This window comes from Lissotriton vulgaris, chromosome 1_1 (genome assembly GCF_964263255.1).
Source record: "Lissotriton vulgaris chromosome 1_1, aLisVul1.2, whole genome shotgun sequence".
NCBI classification, from domain to species: Eukaryota; Metazoa; Chordata; class Amphibia; order Caudata; family Salamandridae; genus Lissotriton; species Lissotriton vulgaris.
The window spans coordinates 204,416,610-204,435,992 of record NC_141685.1 but is presented as its reverse complement, the minus strand read 5'-3'; the positions used below and the strand labels follow the sequence as shown (position 1 = coordinate 204,435,992).

Here is a 19,383-nt window from a genome sequence, read left to right as displayed (position 1 = left end):
CATGTCCTATCGCTCCAGAGAGAGAGGGCGAGTGATGACGCTCCCTGCATGTGGCCCTGTGACACCCTTTCATAGAAGAGAGACTGCAGCCGTGACCCTAGTCCCATGTCCTCACACTCAAGAGAGGCGGTGAGTGATGCCACTCCCTGCATGTGGCCCTGTGACACCCTTTCATAGAAGAGAGACCGCAGCCGTGACCATAGTCCCCTGTCCTCACACTCAAGAGAGACGGTGAGCGATGCCACTCCCTACATGTGGTCCTGTGACACCATTTCATAGAAGAGAGACCGCAGCCGTGACCCTAGTCCTATGTCCTCACACTCAAGAGAGGCGGTGAGCGATGCCACTCCCTACATGTGGTCCTGTGACACCATTTCATAGAAGATAGACCGCAGCCGTGACCCTAGTTCCATGTCCTCACACTCAAGAAAGGCGGTGAGCGATGCCACTCCCTACATGTGGTCCTGTGACACAATTTCATAGAAGAAAGACCGCAGCCATGACCCTAGTTCCATGTCCTCACACTCAGGAGAGAGAGGGCGAGTGATGTCGCTCCCTGCATGTGGTCCTGGGACACCCTTTCATAGAAGAGAGACCGCAGCTGTGACCCTAGTCCCATGTCCTCACACTCAGGAGAGCGAGCGCGAGTGAAGCCGCTCCCTGCATGTGGCCCTGTGACACCCTTTCATAGAAGAGAGACCGCAGCCGTGACCCTAGTCCTATGTCCTCACACTCAGGAGAGAGAGGGCGAGTGATGCCGCTCCCTGCATGTGGTCCTGTGACACCCTTTCATAGAAGAGAGACCGCAGCCTTGACCCTAGTCTCATGTCCTCACACTCAGGGCGTCCATCACTCATGACGCAGGCTGAGGTCACGGAGGGCAACAGGGCAGCTCTGCATCCACGCGTTCACCCATTCAGCGCTCGACCAGTGTGCAGCTATTGCTGTTTTTAAAGCCCCGTTTTTTGTCTTTTTGGTTTGTTTTAATTTTAACACTTTCCCCTGTTTTTAAGGTATTTGGCCTCGCTTACCCGCACTGCTGTCCTCTCAACTTGCACGATAATTGGATTATTTCACCGCATTTTCGCGGGTCCCTCGCCCTTGTCACGGTGGCGGCCATCTTACGTGAGGAGCGATCCATTCCACGGTCTAGTCCTCATCTAGGAGGCTCGACCTCCATAAATTCCAGGTAAACTCAAGGTGCGTCCTTACACCAGCCTTGGCGCATTTCCGTGCAGCGCTCGACCAGTGTGCAGCTATTTGTCACGATTCACTCCCCCGACCTCTGGTAAATCACTGCCTGCCTTATCATACGAAACGGAATAGGAAACTACATTTCCCATGATCCTTGGCGCCGCGCGCTCCTATGACGCGACGCGACTAGGGATTATCAGGAAGTTTCACGGAAGACGCGCTGCCGATTATTCCTGCTTGTGTCTTGGTTCGTGTACTTTGGATTCGTTATTCAGGAGTCGTGGAGATCGGCGGAGGCAAGGTTTGGCTCGCGCTGAAGGGACACGCCGCTTTCAGCGTGTGGGTTCAGCGTTTCGTGTTTTCAGAACCCGTTTGTGGATTATTCTGGTGGGGCTTAGGAAGCGCCTACAACGTGGTGTTCTTTGGTGTGGTGCCGCTCGAGTGTGGATTAACCCGGAGGGGTTTAGGAAGCGCCCGTATCTTACCATCATTCCAGCCACAGGTTTTCTCGGAATCGAGTGGGGCACTAACATTCCTAGTGTGTTTACAGAATCCGTTTGTTGTGTACTTTCAGGGAGCGTCTTGCTTCGGTTAGCGCAGGACACCTGGGTATAGGTGCCGCCTTACCTTTTCAGTACTATTTACTCACTTTGAAGCGCTTACAGAGCAGGATCTGTAGAGACGCTATAAACATACTGTAAGCTGGGCATATGATTTGTTTTCCTAACTCTTACTTTATAGGGAATGTTGGAGAGATCTGGGGGTAGTCGCGTCTTGCACACCCTGAGGTCATTATTCTAAGCATTTCCTCGGAGGAGATAGACCTTTTGTTATTAACCACCGTTTTCCAGGAATGTGATCGTTATTTGCTTTCAATTATTGGTGCTCTGGGGCAACTTTAAGTTATCTTTATCCTACACAAGGGTAGGTGTTCATTGCTGGCCTAATCTTTCAGAAGTAAGGAGGGGAGGGAACCTGGGGGTTTGCTAATGCTCTCTGTATTATATTTTCCAGTAGTTTAACCAGGGGATATAGAAGCCGCCCTTAGATCCTTCCTGCATACAGGCACACCTGTGGGATATACAGGTGAGGTAACAGGTGTTTTGTTACGTAGTATATGTTCCAGTTTAGGGGTCTGTGGTACTTATCCCTTGTTTCTGTGGTTACAGGTGACGGTTACAAGTGCCCAGCTGTTCTCCTCCGGACCCAACTTTTCCCCCGCTTGATCGCCTTAACAGTCTGGGCACATTTACAGTCAGACTTGGGTTGATCTAGAGGTGGGCCCCCTTATAGCATCGACCCAATCCTGAGGAGCATCCAGGACGGACCTGACAGAATAATCGGCCTAAAAGTTCTGCTCCTCCCGGTTGGGTTGATACAAGGAATGGCCACCTTAGACGAGGTAGTGACAGCCTTAGGCTTAGTTCAGGCGGAGTTGGCCGCATCCCGCCAGGAAACGGCTGCGTTGCAAGCACGAATGGATGCTATGCAGCGGAACCCGTTTGATGCAGGGAATCCTGCCCCTAAGCCAACCTCGTTGGTAGTAGAAATGCCTTCTCCAGTTCCTTTGGCTCCCCCCGAAAGGTTTATGGGAGATAGAAAGAAAGTGCAGGTGTTTATGACCCAGGTGATGATGCACTTCACCTGTAAACCTAAATGTTTTTTGACCAATCAATCACGTGTTTCCTTTCTGATCTCCTATTTAGGAGGAGAGGCAGCCCAGTGGGCTGTACCTATAGTCAGGAATAATGATGGAATCCTTTATGATTGGGACCTGTTTAGAGCCGAATTTGAGAAAACATTTGATAGGGGAGCTGAGACCTTCTCAGCTGATAAGGAGTTGCGTGTTCTTAAACAAGGCAATTCGGATATAGTGACCTACCTTAATTATTTTAGGAGATTGATTGCTGAAACTGATTGGCCTGAAGCCAAACAGATGGTTCTGTTTTACCAAGGGCTCACAGACAATCTCAAAGATGTAATAGCACAAGTTGAACCCCAGCCTACCACATGTGCAGCCTTTATCGATTTGGCGTTACGCTTGGATCACAGATTGAGAGAGAGAAAGGGAGAGACTGGAAAAAGAGAGCACCGTCGCAAATATGGGCTGTGTTTGTACTGTGGGAAGAAAGGCCACTTTTTACGAGAATGTCCGGTGAAACCGAAAGGAGAACGCTATCGTACGGGTCAAGGAGCAGTATCCACTGTCGATAAGGGTTCGGAAAACTCCGATGCTTGAGTTCTAAGGAAGGGAGGGACTCAAGTGCACATTTTATCCCTTCGATAACCGAAGAAGAACGAGGGGGAAACCAGCTGTTCTTTGTGGACATTGAATTATGGATTGATCACGACCCTAAGTATGTCCGTGCCATGGTAGACTCCGGAGCGACAGGTTGCTTCATGGATTTGACAGAAGCACAGAAGTTGGGAGTAACCCCGGTGGATAAAACCGTCGTAGAAGAAGTGTTTGCAGTAGACGGTCATGTGTTGGAATCCGGTCCTATCACCCAACATACCCCAAAGTATGAGATGTGGTATGGGGGTTATCATAAGGAGCAGCTGTCGTTTAACCTCATCCATGCCCCGAATTATGGAATAATATTGGGACTCCCGTGGCTGAAAAAGCATGAACCAGATATAAAATGGAAAGCGCGATCTTTGGAATTTTCCTCCTCATATTGCCACGACCGTTGCATCCAGGAGAATCCCCACCCATCTATGATACTGGCTGTTACTCACACCATTTCCACTGCCGCGGAAAAAGAAGTGGAACTACCTCAGTGTTACCAGGAGTATGAAGAGGTCTTCAGTAAAACTAAAGCAGAAGTACTTCCTCCCCATAGGGAATACGATTGCCGCATAGATTTAACACCAGGGTCCGTGGTTCCATGTGGTCGTATCTATGCATTGTCTCAACCTGAAACGAAACACCTGCGGGAATATTTGGATAATCTACTTGCGTTAGGATTCATCCGACCATCAAGGTCCCCAGCAGCTTCCCCTCTTTTCTTTATTCCAAAGGCCAATGGGGAATTACGCTGCTGTATCGACTACAGGGCATTAAACGCTATCACCACCAAAAACCAATACCCACTTCCTTTGATTCCTGTATTACTGGAACAAGTGAGATCGGCCAGGATTTATACAAAATTGGATCTTAGAGGAGCCTACCATTTAGTACGCATACGATCAGGCGATGAATGGAAAACCGCTTTCAAAACCAGGTATGGGCTCTTTGAGTATCTTGTGATGCCCTTTGGGCTATGCAACGCCCCAGCCTCATTCCAATTTTTTCTTAACGAGGTGTTGCGAGACTACCTGGACATCTTTGTAGTCGTCTACATTGATGACATTCTTATATACTCTAATGATGAACCGGAGCACATCCAACATGTGAGGCAGGTGCTGGAGGCTCTAAAACAAAACCAACTGTACTGCAAGTTAACGAAATGTGAGTTTCACGTCACAACTGTGGAATTCCTGGGAGTCATGCTCACTCCGTCAGGGCAGATAATGGCTGAAAGGAAGGTACGAGCTATTGTGGAGTGGCCACAACCCACCACGGTCAAGGATATCCAGAAACTTCTGGGTTTTGCTAACTTCTATCGGAGGTTCATCTCTCACTTTTCGGATCTGGTGGCACCTCTCACACGATTAACCCGGAAGAACACCCCTTTTTTATGGGGAACCGATGAGCAAACAGCGTTTAATCGGTTGAAAACCGCGTTCACATCTGCTCCAATATTGGTTCATGCTGACCCTAACCTCCCTTTCGTGGTAGAGGCTGATGCGTCAGAACTAGCGGTGGGGGCTGTTCTCTCGCAGAGAAGTGAAGATACAGGTCACCTACATCCCATCGCCTTCATGTCACGCAAGTTAAATCCTGCAGAACGCAATTATACTATTGCAGAAAAGGAATTGCTAGCAATAAAGGACGCCTTCACAGAGTGGAGGCACTGGCTGATGGGTGCCACGCACCAAATCACTGTTTATACAGACCATCGCAATCTCCAGTTTCTGAGAGCCGCTCGCCATCTCACACCCAGACAACTGAGATGGATGCTCTTCTTTTCTGAGTTCCATTTTGTGGTTACCTTCCGTCCTGGATGTGACAACCGGAAAGCTGATGCTCTCACACGTCAAGAAAGTCACCCCACATTGATGAAGTCTCTTGAAACCAGCATCATCAAACCTCAACAGGTGGTAGGGGTGGTCCATACGGAAGAATTTCTCCACAAGGTCAAGAAAGGCATCCAAACCTTTGCTTGGAAGACTTGGATTCGGTTACACCCGGAATGGAAAATTCGTCAAGGGTTGCCAAGGAAGGGGTCTCAATTGCTTCTCCCCACTCTTGCATTGAGACAACAAGTATTTCAGTGGTGCCACAATCTACCATGTGCAGGACACACTGGAGGGAAGAAAACTCTGGAAAAATTGCTACGCACTTACTGGTGGCCCACCATCCGGCCGGATGTGTTTGCTTGGTTTCAACGATGTGCAGTCTGTTCGCAGGCCAAAAGCGATCATAGACCAACACAAGGGCTGCTACAACCAATGCCCACGCCTGTGAGTCCTTGGGAAAGCTTTTCGGTTGGTTTTGTGGTGGGACTCCCTCAGGATCATGGAATGTCAGCAATAGTAGTAGTCGTGGACTATTTGACCAAGATGGGCCACTTTATTGCCTGTAGAGGGGTTCCCACAGCTAGTCAGTTAGCCCAGTTACTGCTCATACATGTTGTTCGGTTGCATGGCCTACCCAAGGTTATAGTGTCAGATAGAGGGGCACAATTTACCGCCAAGTTCTGGAGGGTCTGGTGTGATCGATTGGGCATTGCCTCTTCCTTGTCCACCAGCTTTCATCCGCAAACGGATGGGCAGACCGAGAGGTTAAACCAGACCCTCAAACAATACCTGAGGTGTTTTGTTGATACCTCTACTGAGGCATGGGTAGAATGGTTGTGGTCAGCTGAGGTGGCATATAATGATGCAGTACATGCCTCTACGTTGTGTACCCCGTTTTTCTGTACTTATGGGTTTCATCCCAGATTTGTCCCTTTGAGTGTGCCGGGTGTTGAAGCCCCAATTCCACAGTTACAGACAAGATTGGTGCTGTTACGTAAGACTGTTTTGCAGGCCAGAAAAAACCTTGTACAAGCTAAGCTTAGGTACAAAACTCAGGCCGATAGACATCGTAGGCCTTGTCCTGGGTACAAGAAGGGGGATTGGGTGTGGCTGTCCACTCGGAACATCCGCTTCAAAAGGTTCAGTGTTTTCAACCCCCGGTTCATTGGTCCTTACCAGGTGATTCGTCATGTCAACCCCGTAGCAGTGAAGCTAAAACTCCCCTCGCATTTCAGGATACACCCTGTGTTCCATGTCTCGCTGATCAAACCTGCGCGCGGTCCGAGTCAGGCTGCGCCTGCGCCCGTGAGAGTGGAACAAGATGTGGAGTACGAGGTGCGGCGCATCTTGGACTCTCGTAGAGTGAGGGGGAGGCTTCAGTACCTGGTGCCATGGAAGGGGTATGGTCCCGAGGAGGACTCGTGGGAACCTGTGGGGGCGGTTCATGCTCCTAGACTGGTGCGGAGGTTCCATTTGTCACATCCTGGTAAACCTGGTGGCAGTCAGTGAGTGTTGTGAGAGGGGGTGTACTGTCACGATTCACTCCCCCGACCTCTGGTAAATCACTGCCTGCCTTATCATACGAAACGGAATAGGAAACTACATTTTCCATGATCCTTGGCGCCGCGCGCTCCTATGACGCGACGCGACTAGGGATTATCAGGAAGTTTCACGGAAGACGCGCTGCCGATTATTCCTGCTTGTGTCTTGGTTCGTGTACTTTGGATTCGTTATTCAGGAGTCGTGGAGATCGGCGGAGGCAAGGTTTGGCTCGCGCTGAAGGGACACGCCACTTTCAGCGTGTGGGTTCAGCGTTTCGTGTTTTCAGAACCCGTTTGTGGATTATTCTGGTGGGGCTTAGGAAGCGCCTACAACGTGGTGTTCTTTGGTGTGGTGCCGCTCGAGTGTGGATTAACCCGGAGGGGCTTAGGAAGCGCCCGTATCTTACCATCATTCCAGCCACAGGTTTTCTCGGAATCGAGTGGGGCACTAACATTCCTAGTGTGTTTACAGAATCCGTTTGTTGTGTACTTTCAGGGAGCGTCTTGCTTCGGTTAGCGCAGGACACCTGGGTATAGGTGCCGCCTTACCTTTTCAGTACTATTTACTCACTTTGAAGCGCTTACAGAGCAGGATCTGTAGAGACGCTATAAACATACTGTAAGCTGGGCATATGATTTGTTTTCCTAACTCTTACTTTATAGGGAATGTTGGAGAGATCTGGGGGTAGTCGCGTCTTGCACACCCTGAGGTCATTATTCTAAGCATTTCCTCGGAGGAGATAGACCTTTTGTTATTAACCACCGTTTTCCAGGAATGTGATCGTTATTTGCTTTCAATTATTGGTGCTCTGGGGCAACTTTAAGTTATCTTTATCCTACACAAGGGTAGGTGTTCATTGCTGGCCTAATCTTTCAGAAGTAAGGAGGGGAGGGAACCTGGGGGTTTGCTAATGCTCTCTGTATTATATTTTCCAGTAGTTTAACCAGGGGATATAGAAGCCGCCCTTAGATCCTTCCTGCATACAGGCACACCTGTGGGATATACAGGTGAGGTAACAGGTGTTTTGTTACGTAGTATATGTTCCAGTTTAGGGGTCTGTGGTACTTATCCCTTGTTTCTGTGGTTACAGGTGACGGTTACAAGTGCCCAGCTGTTCTCCTCCGGACCCAACTTTTCCCCCGCTTGATCGCCTTAACAGTCTGGGCACATTTACAGTCAGACTTGGGTTGATCTAGAGGTGGGCCCCCTTATAGCATCGACCCAATCCTGAGGAGCATCCAGGACAGACCTGACACTATTGCTGTTTTTAAAGCCCCGTTTTCTGTCTTTTTGGTTTGTTTTAATTTTAACACTTTCCCCTGTTTTTAAGGTATTTGGCCTCGCTTACCCGCACTGCTGTCCTCTCAACTTGCACGATAATTGGATTATTTCACCGCATTTTCGCGGGTCCCTCGCCCTTGTCACGGTGGCGGCCATCTTACGTGAGGAGCGATCCATTCCACGGTCTAGTCCTCATCTAGGAGGCTCGACTTCCATAAATTCCAGGTAAACTCAAGGTGCGTCCTTACACCAGCCTTGGCGCATTTCCGTGCAGCGGTCGACCAGTGTGCAGCTATTGCTGTTTTTAAAGCCCCGATTTTTGTCTTTTTGGTTCGTTTTAATTTTAACACATTCCCCTGTTTTTAAGGTATTTGGCCTCGCTTACCCGCACTGCTGTCCTCTCAACTTGCACGATAATTGGATTATTTCACCGCATTTTCGAGGCTCCCCCGCCCTTGTCACGGTGGCGGCCATCTTACGTGAGGAGCGATCCATTCCACGGTCTAGTCCTCATCTAGGAGGCTCGACCTACATAAATTCCAGTCATGCATACGCGCAGCGTCATCGCGCAGCGGGATCGCCGGTCTTCCGCCGGAGTTACGCCAGAGTTCAGCCCGTCTGCGCCCGTCCGCGCTGAGGACGGGCTGCAGGCCGGGCTGGACCTGGCCTCTACACCTCCTCTATCTGGTAAGGCAATTAGGCGCTATGCTCCATCTGCGCTCCGTGCTCTCAGACCTCCTGCATGCCCTTCTTTACATCGTTTTACACCTCTAGGGATGCTACAGTCTCGCCGCTGTATGGCCTGTTCATCTTCCTTCCATCCTCTCCTCTCCTGCCCTGTTAGTCCTTGTCCCTCCACCCCTATATCCACCATTTCTCTTAGAACTGGGTTTCTTTTAAATGTGCGCTCGCTCATTAAACATAACCTTGCCTTCCACGACTTTGTGGTTGAAAGACAGCCGGACTGGGTCTTCATTACGGAGACCTGGGCTACTGACCCCTCTGGTCATGGCCTTCTTTTAGCCATCCCAGAGGGCTATTCCCTACATAGGCTCGACCGACCTATACGCAGAGGAGGAGGCATTGCCATTCTTTTTAAATCCTCCTTTACATGTACGGTCAAACCTCTTTCCTCGCCTCAAGATCGTTTTGAAGCCTTATACTTTTGTATTACTTGTGCTCCATCGGTCTCTTTTACGGGGATATTGATCTACAGGCCGCCGGGCCACAGAGCCAATTTTGCCTCGGACATACAGAGAATTCTCGAACCATATTTTGGAAAGCCCTGTTTCACCTTCTTGGGTGACCACAATTTCCATCTCGACGAGGTCGATTCTAAGGACACTTTATCATTGGTCGAATCTCTCTGAGCATGTGATCTTGTTCAGCTTGTTACCAGTTCCACTCATAAGGCAGGTCACATCCTCAACGGGGTATTCTCTAATGAACTTAGACTTTCCAGTGGCTCACCTCTGCCGATGGTCTGGACCGATCATTTTGCTGTACCTCTTCATCTAGCCTTCTCCACTTCCTATTCCACTAAGAAGGTGATTACCCCTTTTGTTCTTAGAAGAAATTTTAGAAACCTCACGGATGAGGCCCTTGCCTCTCTTGTTCCTTCCCCTGAGGCTCTCTTCCCAAAAGACGTGGATGAGGCAGCCCAAGATCTGAAGGATTCCATCACCAATGCAGTAGAAAAACTTGCCCCAGCATCCCTGCGATATGTAGCCCGACGTAAACCATCAGCACCATGGTTTTCGGACCATCTTAGATTACTAAGACAGGGCTGCAGAAGCAGTGAGAGGAGGTGGAGGAAATCTTGGGATCCTATGGACCGGGAAGCTCATAAGTCTGCTCTACGGGAGTATAAGCAAAAAGTGATTATGGAGAAGCAGAAATACTTTTCCAACCTTACTAGCTCACTCACTTCCTCTAGGGAGCTTTTCAAAATTGCGGACTCGCTATGCTCCCTTCAACTCCCAGACCCCGTAGTCAGTTCTCAACGTCTCTGCGATGACATTGCAGACTTTTTTCATACAAAAAATCTTTGATATCCACACTTCACTAGAAGTACAATGTCTCGCTCTGGATGAGAATATTCCTCCTGGCATTGGCTCTCTTGAGTCACTGGATAGAGCCCCTTCTAGTCTTCTTTCGGATTTTCCATCTCTGTCTCTGGAAGGATTGAATCTTCTACTCAACAGAACGAAATCCTCCTCTCCGTTGGACCCACTACCTCTTAAAAAGCTGAAAGAGTGTAGGAGTAGTCTTCTTCCCTCCCTGCTGGAGGTGATGAATAAGGCGATTGCCCAAGGCTCTTTTCCATCGGTATGGAAGAAGGCTATCGTGAAGCCGCTTCTCAAGAAACCTTCACTGGACCCCGGCCTCCTTAAAAATTTTAGGCCCATTTCCCTGCTCCCTGCACCTGCGAAAATCCGAGAAGCACATCTGAATCGCCATTTATCTTCCTTTCTTGAGGCCTCTGAGTATCTTGACATCACCCAACATGGATTTCGAAAACATCATAGCACAGAATCTGCTCTCACCTTTGTAGTCGACAACATCCGACGCAAAGTTGATGCTGGACAAACTACTGTTCTAGTGCTATTGGACCTCACGGCCGCATTCAACACCTTGTCTCCTGCCATCTTAACATCTCGGCTTAGGGAGGCAGGTGTCACTGTGTCGGCCCTGAGCCTCCTCAACTCCTTTCTCCTTGATAGGGAACAGAGAGTGATGCTCGGAAACCACCTCTCCCCAGCTAAGTCTCTGCAATGTGGGGTGCCACAGGGGTCGGCATTAAGTCCGACCCTGTTTAACATCTACGTGGCCCCCCTCGCCAGGCTTGTAAGATCGCAGGGGATGGAGGTGGTATCATACGCCTATGACACCCAGATTATGGTGTCATTCACCCAGTCCTCTGTCACAACATCTGCCTCTAGCTTCAGGTCCTGTATGCAACATGTTGCAGACTGGATGGTCATCAACTACCTGAAGCTAAATGGCGACAAGACTGAGGTGCTGGTCTTTGGGAAGGACCAAGATGTCTGGTCAAGTGAGTGGTGGCCTCCCTCTCTTGGAGCCTGCCCCACCCCCTCTCAATCTGCCAGAAATTTGGGTGTGGTGTTTGATACGTCACTCTCGATGTCCCTTCAGGTGAATCGGACGGTTGCAACCTGCTGGGGAGTAATCAGAACTCTCAATAGAATTCGCAGCTATCTGTCCCTTCAAGCACGTAAGCAGATTGCAGTCGCCCTTGTTGGTTCCAGGTTAGATTACTGCAACTCTCTCTACACGGAGTCCAACAAGGGCCTCATACATCGGCTGCAAATCGTGCAGAATGCTGCTGCACGTTTCGTCCTAGATCTTCCTAGGGCATCTTCTGCTACTGCTGCGAGGAGAGACCTCCACTGGCTGCCTATCCAGCACAGAATTTACTTTAAAATTCTCTGCCTGACCTATAGAGCCCTCGAGGATGGACCAAAAGGCGCCATCAGCTCCCTGCTTACTCGCTACCATCCCACAAGGTGTCTCCGCTCTTCGGGACACTTCCAGCTTGGTGTCCCTCGTTTCAAGCTCACCAGATGGGGAGCCAGGGCCTTCTCTGTCGCTGCCCCCCAGCTCTGGAATATTGTGCCTGTGGAGATCAAAACTCTACCCTCCCTGGATCTGTTCAAAAAGGCCTTAAAAACGTGGTGCTTTTCAAGAGCCTACATAGGTTGAACTGCAGGGTTTTTGTTATGAGCTGGTTCTTGAATTAGGCGCCTTGACGCCCATTGGGCTAAGTTTGTGCACAACAAGATTCCTTTATTATTATTATTAAGAGAGGCGGTGAGCGATGCCACTCCCTGCATGTGCTCCTGTGACACCCTTTCATAGAAGAGAGACCGCAGCCGTGACCCTAGTCCCATGTCCTCACACTCAGGAGAGAGAGGGCGAGTGATGCCGCTCCCTGCATGTGGTCCTGTGACACCCTTTCATAGAAGAGAGACGGCAGCCGTGACCCTAGTCCCATGTCCTCACACTCAAGAGAGGCGGTGAGCGATGCCACTCCCTACATGTGGTCCTGTGACACCCTTTCATAGAAGAGAGACCGCAGCCGTGACCCTAGTCCCATGTCCTCACACTCAGGAGAGAGAGGGCGAGTGATGCCGCTCCCTCCATGTGGTCCTGTGACACCCTTTCATATTTATTTATTTATTTATTTAAAACATTTATAGAGCGCGACTGTCACCTGGCAGGTATCCTGGCGCTGGTAGCTTACTCCTGGGTTAGAAGCAACGGGAGTTAATTAAGGGGGGGCGGGGGTGGAGGGCTGGGGGAAGAGCCATGTTTTTATTCGTTTCCTGAAGGGTAGGAGCTGAGGAATTTGGCGAATGTCGGCAGGCAGACTGTTCCAGAGCTTGGCAGCAGCTACTCTGAAAGATCTTCCCCCGATCCTAGCCTTCTTAAATCTCGGTACTTTCACAAGGCAGGCGGTCGCGGATCGTAGCGTTCTGGTAGGGATGTACCAAGAGAACAGATGTTGAAGAGGTCTTGGTCCTGAACCGTGTAGTGCCTTGAAGACCAAGCAAAGGGCCTTGAAGGCTATTCGTTGCTTCAAGGGAAGCCAGTGCAACTCGGCCAAGGCAGCAGTGGCCGAGGATCTCCTGGTCCATCCTAGGGCCAGTTTGGCTGCTGCCGACTGGACTGGTTGGAGTCTGTCCAACAGTGTCGAAGGAGATTCAAGCAGGAGGGCGTTACAATAGTCTAGGCGACTTAGAATAGTGCACCTGACAATCAATGCTCGGGCTGGAAGTGGTAACAATGGAAGGATTTTGCGCAGAGAGCGCATAAGGGCTGAGCAGGTGGCGACTGTTCTTGTAACCTGCGTTTCCATGCTAAGTTTTTTGTTTAGCATGACGCCCAAATTGCGAACGCTGGCGACAGGTAGCGGATTGTTTCGGTTTTCCGGGGGCCAGAACTCCGCAGGCAGAAGGCGAGGTATACGGCTCGCAGGACAGAACAGAACCTCCGTTTTCGAGGAGTTGAATTGGAGGGAGTTCCGGTGTAACCAGCCTGCGGTGTCTCTTAGGCAGTTGTGGAAGGCTTCCAGAGGAATGGAGTCTTCGCCCTCCCAAGAGAGAATGAGCTGGGTATCGTCCGCATAATTTACTGTAGTCATCTTGTGGGATTTGATTAAAGTGACCAGTGGTTTTAAGTACACATTGAAAAGGATCGGACTGATAGAGGAACCCTGGGGTACACCGTGAGGGACAGGGGAGAAGGCAGATTGGAAAGGAGGGAGGGATACGGCCTGTTTTCTATCTCTAAGATAGGAGTGAAACCAGAGCAGGGCCGTGCCATCAACCCCAGCCTCTCTCAGCCTCTCAAGCAGGGTCACGTGGTTGACAGTATCGAATGCGGCAGACAGGTCCAATAAGATCAGTGCCACGGCTTGGCCCCTGTCTGCACGCCCTCGAAGTTCTTCCATGGCAGTAAGCACTGCTGTTTCTGTGCCATGGGCTGGACGAAATCCGAATTCGAAATCGTCCAGAACGTGATGCTGCTCGAGGTGAGTTGAGAGGCAGGTGCTGACCCAACGTTTTATCACTTTCGCCGGAAAGGGCAGAAGTGATATGGGGCAAAAATTGGAGAGGCATTCTGGATTCAGAGTTGGTTTCTTCAGTAGCGGGGTGATGAGCGCTTGCTTCCAGGGGTTGGGAACAAGGCCACAACCGAGAGATTGATTGCATATCCTCCGGAGGGTGTGGAATAGCTCATTCCTGCATGCTTTCCAGGTTTTCGGGGGCAGAGGGTCAAGGGGGGATCCCGAGGTAATGCCCAGTGCCAGTTTCTCAAATTCAGCTTCAGGGATCTGGGGAAAGGCCAGGAGACTTTCCCTAGGAGGGCATGCCGAGCTTAGAGGATCAAGGTTAGCGGAACCAACTCCGGGGGGGGGGGTTGGAGTGTTATGTGCTGGGGAAGTTGCCAGGTTGTTGATGATGGTCTCGATTTTGTCCGTGAAAAACTGTGCAAGATTGTCACAGAGGATCTGAGATGGGGGAATAGATTCCTTGGCGCAGTCCGGATGTAAAATATTATCCAGAATTTGGAATATGCTTTTTGGACTGTTAGCTGCATTAAGTATAGCGGAGCAGTAGTAAGTCGATTTGCTCTCTGCAATGGCAGATCTGTAGTCACGGAGCGTATTTTTCCAAAGGGTTTTATTATTGTCGCAGTATCCATGTCTCCACTTTCTCTCGGCCTGTTTACAGGCTAATTTAAGAGTTTTAAGGGAGTCATTGTACCAGGGAGCCGGTGCTCTACCTTTGGGTTTGCAATGTTTTAGTGGGGCAACAGAGTCAGTGATGGAAGTGATTCTCGAGCTGAAGGCCCAGTAGTTGTTTTCAACCGAGCTGGTAGCAGAGAAGCTATCCTCCACATCAAAGACTTTGGTGGTGGCGCTGAGTTTTTCTAGGGCTTTCCAGTTTCGGTACGAAAATTCAGGTAGAGCGCTATTATCGGGCTTTCTTATTGTGGTGTTGGTAATGTAGAGTTTAATGAGTGAGTGGTCGGTCCAGCTCATAGGCAAAATGTTGCCTACTTGTATTATATCAGGGCTTGAAAAAATAAGGTCGAGTCGATTGCCTGCAGAGTGGGTGGGATCCTTGATCAGCTGGTGAAGCCCCACGCTGTCACAGGACAGCAAGAGGTTGTCTAGACCTGTATCTAGGCTGCCATTTGGCCAGAGATTGAAGTCTCCTAGAATAACTAGTTTGTTGTGGGAGGTTGCCATGTTTGTAATGATAGTAAGAAGAGCTTGCTGTTGCGGGATGGAAAAAGCCCCTGGAGGTCGGTAACAGATGATCACCGTGAAGGTGACTCCTGGGTGGCAGTTTATGGCCAAACCAAAGAGCTCAATTCCAGGCACTTGGTCTATGTCTATGGTGTTTATTTGCCATGAGGCTCGGAAGATAATGCCAACTCCGCGGCCTTTGGGTCTGGGAAGATGCAGGATGTTGAAGTTTAACGGGCAGGCAGATGCTAAATCGATATCACAGTCGGCATGTGTCCAGGTCTCAGTTAGGAAAAGGCCATCTAGATGGTGGGAATCTATGAGGAGATTGATTTCTGTGGCATGTTTAGGTAGGGATCTGACGTTAAGCAGACTTCCTACGATTAAGCCCTTATGGGTGAAGTCAGGTAGAGGAAAAGCTGTCTCTTCAAAAGAGAGCTTACCTTCATGTGCAGACCCTCGTAGATTGAGCAGTGCATCCCGGGTATAACGTGGGGACTGTGGGCCGGATTGGGCATAGTTGGTGGCGCTAGGCGCGTCCTCGTCGCGGACAAGCGCAGACGAGCTTGCCTTAAGCGCGCAAACGGCGCGCCCGCTGCGCTCGTCCGCTTCGCTTCCTAAAGTTGCACATTTATATATGTGCCTGTGGAGGTGGAGGGGGGGCGTGGACTAGAGTGGGCGTGGCCAGCCGCCTCGGTGGCGATGAGGGCAGGAGGAAGAGTCAGGTGGGTCCACCTAACAGCGCTGAATCCGCTGTATGGCGCCGAAAATTGCACACAAGAAGTAAATTTTAAAATACAGTGTTTATAAAACAGATTAAACTGCAAATAGTCCTTCTCCCGGCTTCCGCCTCAGGAGCTTTAAACTAAACCGAGCGCTAGTGATCAGCGACTAATAAGCTATGAGGGCGGAGGGGGCGTGGCCTAGAGTGGGCGTGGCCAGCCGCCTCGGTGGCGATGAGGGCGGGAGAAAGAGTCAGGTGGGTCCACCTAACAGCGCTGAATCCGCTGTATGGCGCCGAAAATTGCACACAAGAAGTAAATTTTAAAATACAGTGTTTATAAAACAGATTAAACTGCAAATAGTCCTTCTCCCGGCTTCCGCCTCAGGAGCTTTAAACTAAACCGAGCGCTAGTGATCAGCGACTAATAAACTATGAGGGCGGAGGGGGCGTGGCCTAGAGTGGGCGTGGCCAGCCGCCTCGGTGGCGATGAGGGCGGGAGGAAGAGTCAGGTGGGTCCACCTAACAGCGCTGAATCCGCTGTATGGCGCCGAAAATTGCACACAAGAAGTACATTTTAAAATACAGTGTTTATAAAACAGATTAAACTGCAAAATAGTCCTTCTCCCGGCTTCCGCCTCAGGAGCTTTAAACTAAACCGAGCGCTAGTGATCAGCGACTAATAAGCTATGAGGGCGGAGGGGGCGTGGCCTAGAGTGGGCGTGGCCAGCCGCCTCGGTGGCGATGAGGGCGGGAGGAAGAGTCAGGTGGGTCCACCTAACAGCGCTGAATCCGCTGTATGGCGCCGAAAATTGCACACAAGAAGTAAATTTTAAAATACAGTGTTTATAAAACAGATTAAACTGCAAATAGTCCTTCTCCCGGCTTTCGCCTCAGGAGCTTTAAACTAAACCGAGCGCTAGTGATCAGCGACTAATAAACTATGAGGGCGGAGGGGGCGTGGCCTAGAGTGGGCGTGGCCAGCCGCCTCGGTGGCGATGAGGGCGGGAGGAAGAGTCAGGTGGGTCCACCTAACAGCGCTGAATCCGCTGTATGGCGCCGAAAATTGAACACAAGAAGTACATTTTAAAATACAGTGTTTATAAAACAGATTAAACTGCAAAATAGTCCTTCTCCCGGCTTCCGCCTCAGGAGCTTTAAACATAGAAGAGAGACCTCAGCCATGACCCTAGTCCCATGTCCTCTCGCTCAAGAGAGGGGGCGAGTGATGCCTGCATGTGGTCCTGTGACACCGTTTCATAGTACAGAGGGAGCTGCCACAATCATACCTGATTTTTGGTCTTCAGAGACTCCATCTCCTGGATGAATTTCTCGGTGAGCTCTTTGATCTTCTCGTTGTAGTTCATGTCCTTCAGCCGGAGCTGGTACTCGTTCTCCATCTTCAGCTCCTCCACGCGGGTCTTCAGCTCTAACATGACCTGGTTCTAGAGGGGATGGCAGAGATTACCAGGTAATCCATAATCTATTGATATTTCCACCCATCACTCCACCCATCCGTCCATGTATTCGTTGTTCTATTCAAGCTACTGTTGACCCATCCAGACATACATAAATTCAATCTCTAGCTACCGGGATTCCAACCCTCCATTGCTGCCATTACTTGGCCACCCAGGGTACCTTTAGCCTCCCCCTATATTATATCTCCACATTCTGCCATCCTATTCCAAGCAGTGCTCTCTCAATCCCCCCACCCCCAGGTCTTTGGCCTCCTCCGTACATTTCTCTTTCCTACCACCTCTACTGTGTGATATGTTCCTAACCCCTCGATCAGTCATTTTGTGCAACTGCTCTATACCCATCCCTTTCTTTTTTCTTTCTCCCTCGCCCACTTTAGGGTGGACTTCTGCTCCTGTAGTGCTGCCTCCTGCTGCCGGTAGGCTTTGAGGCACGGTTTTCTGCACCCTCATCTACCCTACTACAAGTATGACCTTGATATTACTCTCTAAAGTGCGATCCCGCTTTCCTCGAAATCCTATTTTTTTTTACTCTCACTGCTGTTGCATTGCTCCTATTCACTCTCTCATTTCTGCTCTAAGGCTACCTTTTCCCTTTCATCTGTTGCCTATCTCAGCACAACTAAAGCTGTTCTCACATATCCCTGTGTCAATCCCTTGCTCGTTGCAGGTTCTCATTTCATCCTTAGTAGCTTGCTTACTCGCTGTAGCTCCTGGCACTCACTCAATGCACCTTCCACCCTGCAGCTTCTGGCACTCACTCGATGCACCTTCCACTCTGCAGCTTCTGGCACTCACTTGATGCACCTTCCATTCTGCAGCTTCTGGCACTCACTCGATGCGCCTTCCACGCTGCCGCGTCTGGCACTCACTCGTAGTCGATGCACCTTCCACTCTGCAGCTTCTGGCACTCACTTGATGCACCTTCCACTCTGCAGCTTCTGGCACTCACTCGATGCACCTTCCACTCTGCAGCTTCTGGCACTCACTTGATGCACCTCCACTCTGCAGCTTATGGCACTCACTTGATGCACCTTCCACTCTGCAGCTTCGGCACTCACTCGATGCACCTTCCACTCTGCAGCGTCTGGCACTCACTCGATGCACTTTCCAATCTGCAGCGTCTGGCACTCACTCGATGCACCTTCCACTCTGCAGCTTCTGGCACTCACTTGATGCACCTTCCACTCTGCAGCTTCTGGAACTCACTTGATGCACCTTCCACTCTGCAGCTTCTGTGACTAACTCGATGCACCTTCCACTCTGCAGCTTCTGTCGCTCACTCGATGCACCTTTCACTCTGCAGCTTCTGGCATTCACTCGATGCACCTTCCACTCTGCAGCTTCTGGCACTCACTCGATGCACCTTCCACTCTGCAGCTTCTGGCAATCACTCGATGCACCTTTCACTCTGCAGCTTCTGTGACTAACAAGATGCACCTTCCACTCTGCAGCGTCTGGCACTCACTTGATGCACCTTCCACTCTGCAGCTTCTGTGACTAACTCGATGCACCTTCCACTCTGCAGCTTCTGGCACTCACTCGATGCACCTTCCACTCTGCAGCTTCTGGCACTCACTCGATGCACCTTCCACTCTGCAGCTTCTGTGACTAACTTGATGCACCTTCCACTCTGCAGCCTCAGACACTCACTTTATGCACCTTCCACTCTGCAGCTTCTGGCATTCACTCGATGCACCTTTCACTCTGCAGCTTCGGGCATTCACTCGATGCACCTTCCACTCTGCAGCTTCTGGCACTCACTCGATGCACCTTCCACTATGCAGCTTCTGGCAATCACTCGATGCACCTTTCACTCTGCAGCTTCTGTGACTAACACGATGCACCTTCCACTCTGCAGCGTCTGGCAGTCACTTGATGCACCTTCCACTCTGCAGCTTCTGTGACTAACTTGATGCACCTTCCACTCTGCAGCTTCTGGCACTCACTCGATGCACCTTCCACTCTGCAGCTTCTGGCACTCACTCGATGCACCTTCCACTCTGCAGCTTCTGTGACTAACTCGATGCACCTTCCACTCTGCAGCCTCAGGCACTCACTTTATGCACCTTCCACTCTGCAGCTTCTGGCACTCACTTGATGCACCTTCCACTCTGCAGCTTCTGGCACTCACTCGATGCACCTTCCACTCTGCAGCCTCTGGCACTCACTCAATGCACCTTCCACTCTGCAGCTTCTGGCACTCACTTGATGCACCTTCCACTCTGCAGCTTCTGGCACTCACTTGATGCACCTTCCACTCTGCAGCT

At 50.4% G+C, this 19,383-nt stretch overlaps 1 protein-coding gene across 1 annotated transcript in view; it reads right to left on the bottom strand.

Moving 5' to 3' along the window:
- CFAP57 (cilia and flagella associated protein 57) overlaps nt 1-19,383 on the bottom strand; it is a 378,308-nt gene that overhangs the window by 125,203 nt on the left and 233,722 nt on the right. Inside the window, exon 13 of the mRNA XM_086952180.1 lies at nt 16,928-17,083. Within this exon, the coding sequence (XP_086808306.1) occupies nt 16,928-17,083 (156 nt within the window). The remainder of the gene's footprint in view (nt 1-16,927; nt 17,084-19,383) is intronic.